At 54.3% G+C, this 7,219-nt stretch overlaps 2 protein-coding genes across 2 annotated transcripts; both read left to right on the top strand.

Annotated features, from left to right (window-relative positions):
- Window positions 1-465: 465 nt before the first annotated feature.
- Window positions 466-1,183, top strand: TRV_02952 (uncharacterized protein; the record flags this gene model as incomplete). The annotated part of the gene is made up of 2 exons (XM_003022918.1): window positions 466-616; window positions 813-1,183. The coding sequence occupies 2 exons, from the start codon at window positions 466-468 to the stop codon at window positions 1,181-1,183; spliced, it is 522 nt and encodes a 173-aa protein (XP_003022964.1).
- Window positions 1,184-1,501: 318 nt separating this feature from the next.
- TRV_02951 (uncharacterized protein) lies at window positions 1,502-6,650 on the top strand (the record flags this gene model as incomplete). The annotated part of the gene is made up of 2 exons (XM_003022917.1): window positions 1,502-5,065; window positions 5,142-6,650. The coding sequence occupies 2 exons, from the start codon at window positions 1,502-1,504 to the stop codon at window positions 6,648-6,650; spliced, it is 5,073 nt and encodes a 1,690-aa protein (XP_003022963.1).
- Window positions 6,651-7,219: the final 569 nt, after the last annotated feature.

The raw sequence follows: 7,219 nt of genomic DNA, 5'->3' as shown, positions 1-7,219 counted from the left end.
GAGAGAGAGAGAGAGAGAGAGAGGGAGAAGGGAGAGAAAGGAGTGTGGCTGGTAATGCCCCTCTCAGTTGGATGTTTGTCTGCTGGTTTCATGTGAAGCAAGAGAGAGGCGCCGGGATGGTTGCTACTGACAGCTACTGACAGCTAACAGCTTCTACTACAGCTACTCTTACAGCTTCGACAGCTTCTACTACTACTGCGTCTTCTACTACTCGTCTCTACGGCGACTAACGGACGATGGAGTCGGCTACGGGGATCATCAAGCGACGGCCAGAGAGTTTGCCTTAGTGCGACCCTGCAAGAAGAAGGGGGAGGTTGATGCGTTGGCACGACAGCGAGCGAGCGAACGAGCAGAGACTGGCCAAAGAGGAGCGCAGAGGCAGGCCACAGACAAGGCCACCGACAAGGCCACAGACGAGCAAGAGGGAGCAGAGGCCAATCAGGGGGTGCCGCGGCCTGGGGACAGATGGAGAAGGGCAGGGATGGGCGACGAGGGCCAGGACGCTGGTTGACCGGGGGACGGAAGGATGGAGAAGAAGAAGAGAAGAAGGACTCTGTAGAAGAAGAAGAGAGGTGGAAGAGAAGAGTCTTAGATGGCGGTTATCTGTCGGGTGAAGGTCAGTCCAACGGCGCTCTCGGGGGCCTCTCTCTCTCTCTATCATCACGACTCTCGCTGTCATGCCATGTCGCCGAACCCCAGCCGTAGCTTAGTTAAGGTAGTTAAGGGTACTTAGAATGTCATGATCTTGAGGCTGGTAAGGAAGAAAAAAGGCCGGAGGTAAATAATAAGAGTGGCTGGTCCACTGGCGCTAGTCAAAGAGACACTGATGGCTGGGGGTGGAGGAGGGATGGACAGACCAGACAGATCAGACAGCCAGACAGAACAGACAGAACAGACATCTTCTTCTTCTTCTTCTTCTTCCTTTTCACTCTTCAAGGTCCCTCCCTCTTCTTGTAATTGTACCCTTGTTTTTTTTCCCTTCTGGTTCTTCTCTTCAATTTCTTCTCGTCAGGCTACAGGGACCAGCAGGGCTTCCTTCGTCTTCTCTCGCCTTTCTTCTCTCCCGCCGCCGCTGACAACAAAGCATCGCCAACTAACTAACCACCAACCACCCCGTCACCCGCAGCCTCCAAGTCACTCTCGCCTCACCAGAAAAAAGACGAAGGGCCAGCAAGAGAATTAGAGATCTCCCAGGGATAAAGAAGACCCTTTTTTCTTTCTTTCTTCGCTTTTACTAGTCAGAAGAAACAGCTCCTTTTTCGTCTTGGTCGTCTTGTTTTTTTTTTTTACTTCTTCAACTTACTCCGTACACCGACAAACAAAACCATCCACCAACGCCAACGCCAACAACAAAAGAATAAAAAAAAAAAGAATAAAAATCCCTGAGCCTTGAGAGATATATACAGAGCTATACCCCGTTGCCTGCCATCGACCTGACTATGATAGTGGCCTGCTGAAGAAAAAGAGGAGACCAAAAAAAAGAAAGGGACAGAGAAGAACCATGGGCGTCGACACCCGCAGACCCATCCTCCCGGCCCCAACAGAGTCCGTCCTCGATACCACAGTCGCCAGCACGACGGGCACTGCCACCGACCTTGCCACTGATCTCTCCCGCCGGACTGACAAGACGTCCTACTCCATCCCCGAAGATGGCAGCCCCATCACCATCTCCACCCGCCGTCGTTCTTCGCGGCCGCGGGACAGGGACAGGGACCGCGAAGAGGGCGGAGGAGGCGGCGGAGGAGGAGGAGGGAAGATGTCCCGCTCCTCGCATCACTCCCAGACCTCCTTACTCATAGAGTACTTCGAGGGCGGCAAGAAAGGGTCCGGCAGCGGTGGCATCAGCTCTCGGCCAAGCGTCAGGGTCAGAGTCACCCCTTCGTCCAGCAGGAAGACCAGAGACAGGGACAGGGACAGAGACAGAGACAGAGACAGAGACCGCATACACATCAGTGAAAACAGCGGAGGGAGAAGACCATCGTATACCAGACGCATCTCGCTCAGCACGCCCACCAGGTCCTCGAAGGATGCCGGCGGTAGAGTTGGTGCTGCCGGAGCCGGAGCTGATGATGATGGCAGTCTGAGCTCCCTGACCGATGGAGCAGATGATATAGGTGCCTCGAGGGGCCATCCGGTAGAGATCGAGATCGTCAACAGAGACAGCGAGGTCTCGTCAAGGTACATCCAGCCCACCTCGGACATCTCGTCCATGCCCGCAGACAGCATGCTCGACCGGCCCCTGGTACTCTCGGAAACTCATACAAATCGCCCTCGAAGCCACAGTCTCAGTGGAGATGAGACTGAACCAGCCTCCGACTCGCGTGACTTGCTCAAGACACCTTCCAGAAGACGCAGTCGAAGTCTCAGCCGAGAAAGGATTGCTCAAAAGGCCGCTGAGAAGATCAGTGGTGGTGCTGGTGCTGGTGCTGGCTCTGGTTCTCGGGACCGCACTCGTTCAAAACACCGTTATGGAGAAGGAAGCTCCTCGGGTGGCCTGGACTACAGCTCCAAACGCTCTGGAAAGGATAGAGAACGAGAGATGGTTAGTCCCGAGTCGAGCTATCTCAGCACTTCCCTTGCATCTGGAAACAATGGTAAGACCGGGAACGGTGATCAGTACTCCTTCAGATCAGGTACCTCTCGATCATCCCTCAATAACCCTAAACTGCTCGAGACTGTCGAGGATGCCATTCGTCGACTCATCCTGCCTGAACTCAAGGAGCTCAAAAAGGACCAGAAGGATGACCCTTTAGCCCGAATCAAGGCTGGTCGTGGTGCTGCTGGTGCCGGCACCGCCGCCCACAAGTCCTCCAAGGAGGATGTTGCTGCCTCCTCAAAGCTGGCAAAGCGGTTCAGTGCTCCAGATGTCTCTAGAAGCCTCGGCCTGGATGCTGAGCGTAATAATACAAGCTCGCCCGTCAGGTCTCCTGATTCCCACTCCTCCTCGAGGTCCAAGGAACGAAGACGTGAGAAGCGAGCCAGTCCCGGTCGTGAACGGAGCTCCTCGCGTCAGGATCATCTCTCGGTAGAAGCGCCAGGGGTCAGCCGGAAGAAGAGCAAGGGCCTACGCGATGCTGAGGCGGCTAAGATTGTTGGAACCGCCTTGACCACCGCAGCCCTGAAGCACCATGATTCAAACTCAAGCCTGGGCCGCCGGGACAGGGTTCACAAACGTAGCAAGAGCTCTCTTGCTAGCGGTAGTCGTGGAGCCGGAGCCGGAACAGCTCCCGGATACAACGATACTGAACTCATCTTCCAAAAGCACGATGTTGCTCCCATGCCTTTCCGCAGCGGCATTGACTCCGATATGACCAGACAGTCCATCCTCTCGCAGCAGTCGGCCCAGACTGCCACCGCCCTCGAAGGTGAAGTGTCCAGGGGCTCTCCCCGAGCTCTCGCCTCTCCCATTGGCCGCATGACCCCTGATGACAGCGGAAACCAGCATGCCAGGGACCTGGGCAGTGGGCTCTCAGAGGAGATCACCCGTGAATACAACGAGTCTCCAACTCCAAAGGCCCTCGAGCCACAACATCATCATGACCTCGACCTCGACTTCTCTAATAACCGCGCTCTCAGCCCCATCCAGAGCGTGGCTAGCTATCAGGCTGACGAACACCACAATCGCAGCTTGACTCCCGGCCAGGAAGGTGACGAAGCTTCCAAACAACCACAAAGACTCTCAATTGAGTCTCTCTCCTCGGCCGCAAGCACCGATCTGGCCAGATCAACCCGGACGGCAGACTACAGCCACCGCCATCCTCCCACCATTCCGGACGAAGAGCTGGGCTCCAAGCTGGATATCGGTGAATCACAGAGGAACTCACCTAGTTACTGGGACCATGACGAGCATGAGCATCACCACGACCACGACCACGACCTTGACCATGACCGTGACATTGACATCGATTCCAAACACATGACTAATTATACCGACGACACTTTTACGGATCCTCTTGACCAGGGACAGCAGATTGCTGGTTGCCGTGCTACGAACGTGCAGTACGTGCATACTCCCGTTGGAGTTGAGTCGGCAGTTGCGTCTCTCCTCGATCCTTCACAGGTTTCGACTCGTTCGCCGCATCCACTTGTCAATCGCTCGTCAAGGAGCTATACCCCTGGCATGGAAGGCGATGAAGGGGAAGGCGAGGGTGAGGGTCCAAGCAGACATTTGGATCTCAATGAAGAAGATGAACATGAGGCAGAAGAGGACCAGCACGAGCATGACCATGTAGAGGAAGAAGAGGAGCCCTATGAAGATGAGGAGGAAGATGCTGACGTTGACCACCAACACGAGGACGACCGAGCGGTTGATGATGATGAACCTGCGGGACCACCAAGTGTTGATGAACGTCCATTCCACGAACGCATGGGCGTGACGTCTCCACCACACAGCACTGCACAGTCTGAAGAGGATGAGGAAGACGAGGAAGAAGACCGGCCTATCCTTGGTGCCAATGCACTGCCCAACTCCGGTAGCCCGATCCCTGAAATAGGCCACATGGTCGACACCGAATCAGACATCAACACCAACCCTTCCATTATTCAGGGCCCTATTGGCGGCGTCCCGCACGAAGGTCGCGACCATTGGCCCTACGAGCCCAGCCCGCCCCAATCGGGCAGACAGCTCCTCTCCCCCGAACGCGAGCTCAACGATGCCGATCTACCTGGCGCCGATTACGGTGCTGCGGGTGGTCTGGGCGTGATCTCGGAAGAGCCCGGTCGTGACCGTTTTGATTTGGACAAAGGTCTTGGTCCTAATCCCTATGGCAACGACCACTTCGATATGGCTTCTCCCAATCCACGGGATGAAGGGTACATATCTGGTGCAAACCATAGGTCGAACAGCAGTGCTACGCCAGAGCCAAAGGGCAAAGGATTCGACCTGTCGAATGATATCGTCGGTGGCCTTGGGAGTCCGATGGAGGTCGATGATCCGTTTAACGATAAACATAAGCGGCACTTGAGCGGCTATTCTCATGGAATGCCTTCGCCGCTGTACGATAGCTCGACTGGTCGAGGTATCGACAGGATTCAGTCCAAGGATATCGTCGCCCTCATGGACCATGTAAGATATTACCTTTTTAATTACTTGCCGTCAAACGTAAGAAGTAAACATCAGTCTGTACTAACATGTTATCCAGTTGACGGTTCGTGATGCCCAGCGAAATGCAAGAGACACCGAGATCCTGATCACTCTCGTCCGCAGCGCTGCGGAAATGCGCAACTCCTTCGAGGACATGAAGAAATACATCGCCCAGCAGGACGAGATGCTTCTTGATGCAAACTCCAAGGGCCATGACCGTACTCAGAAGGCCATCGGTGGTCCTCGACCCATGATCACCCCTCGCACCCACAGCAAGATGTCCAGCGAATTTGAGGAGGAGATGCGTTCGAAGAAGAAGAATGTGTTCAAGCGGGCTTTGAAAACACTCAGTTTGAAGAGCTCCGGCGATCTGACTAATATCGAGGAAATGCTTCTTCATTTGTTGACGGAAGTTGAGGCTCTGCGAGCTGCCCAGGAGGGACGAGCTCCTGTCATGGGTACTTCTGCTGAGAATATCAACGGCAACGGACAGGGCAATGCAGATGGATATGATGATCACGATCGCAGTGGTGCTACCACAGCCGAACAGTCGCCATATAACTCCTCACCACTCCGTGCAGATGTCCGCGTTCAGTCTTCCCAGCGCAATATCAGTCCTGTCATGGAAGAAAACGAAGAGGAGCCTCTAACCCGCGACGAGCAGGAGATTCTCGAGAACCCAACTCCTCCTGGCTCCCGCTTTGTTGGCCGGCATAAGCGAGGCGCTTCAGTGCCCCTTGCAACCCCTGAGCGAGTCCCCGTTGCCTCGCCGCCAAGCGCAGACACCACGCCCAAGATGTCCAACGAGAAATCCCGCAAGACAAAATCAAGCAGCTCATCCTTCTTCCCCAAGATATCCCGTTGGTCCAGAACGACCGCATCTTCCATGGGAGAAAACATCCGCAACAGCATCCAGCCAAATCGCAAAGAACGCTTATCTTCCGACGCATCGAGATCAAACTCCGATCTGGAAAACGCAAACTACACCACCGCCGAATACTACGACCACCGCGGTGACGACCGGCTCCGCTCCACCACGAGCGTCAACAAGGATGCCGCGGGCACAGAGAACCGTCCTCCCTCTCCTCTCGTGCCCTCCCAGGTCTCTGAAATTCCCAAATACAGAGCTCATCGGGACAGCTTGAACCTTCAACACCCGCAGCCCCGCCAGGGCCCTACATCTCGGTACCAGACACAGCTGGAATCCCAGGCCCAGCACTACGGCGTCCCCACTTCCCCTAATTCCGACGCATGGGCATCAAACCCGACTCTCGGGGCACTTAACCGCGACCGCCCATCCAGCGCGGCGGATAACCACCGCCCCATGTCCGCCGGCGCATATTCAGTCGGATCATCAATAATGAGCCAATCCGGTCCTGCCCGACCACCTAAGATCAGAGATGATGGCCCCTTGATACCACAGCGTTCATCCAAGTTAAGCGATGACCCGAACCCGAGCTATGCAGAGCGCATGGCGATGCGAGAAGGCACAGCTCGCATGGTTGACCATGTTGTAAGTCCTAACCCTATCTCCAACCGCCTAAACTCCAATGCATTTGTATACTAACGTTTCGTAGAACAATAGCTCCCCGTCCAGATCTTCTCCAGGAAGAGGCATCCCACAACGAAAACCAACCGGTCCCCGACCACTGACAAGCTCCGGCAAAAATAATGGCACCCTGGGCTCTCAGCGATCCCAGTACGATTATGACGACTACTGATTTCAAGTTCTGCAATTTTTTTTCCATCCTATTGCTTTATATTCTTTTATTTCTTGATGTTACCCCCTACCTTACCTTACCTTACTTACGCTTGAATATTGGATCAAGCCTTAATTCCCCTCCCCCCTTATCTCCCTTTTCTTCTTCATGGGCGTTGATATTGACTCCGTTATTTGAACATTGTACCAACCTTCTTCCTCCCGACACACTTCACTTTTGCCTTTTGATAAATAGCGTTCAGCACAGCAAGCAAGCAAGCAAGCAAGCACGTCAATTACCTCTTCCCGCCCGCCACGCAAAGCTTCCGCTATACCAAAAAAAATCATTTTCTTTACTACTCCCCACCGCAAAAAAGAAACACAGAAAAAACAACTTCCCTCCAAAATTCAAAATAATGAGAAGAGCAATTCATGAT

This window comes from Trichophyton verrucosum, assembly GCF_000151505.1.
Source record: "Trichophyton verrucosum HKI 0517 chromosome Unknown contig00253_1.f1.exp, whole genome shotgun sequence".
NCBI lineage: Eukaryota > Fungi > Ascomycota > Eurotiomycetes > Onygenales > Arthrodermataceae > Trichophyton > Trichophyton verrucosum.
Note: the sequence above shows the minus strand (reverse complement) of the source record. Positions and strands in the feature narration are given on the sequence as shown.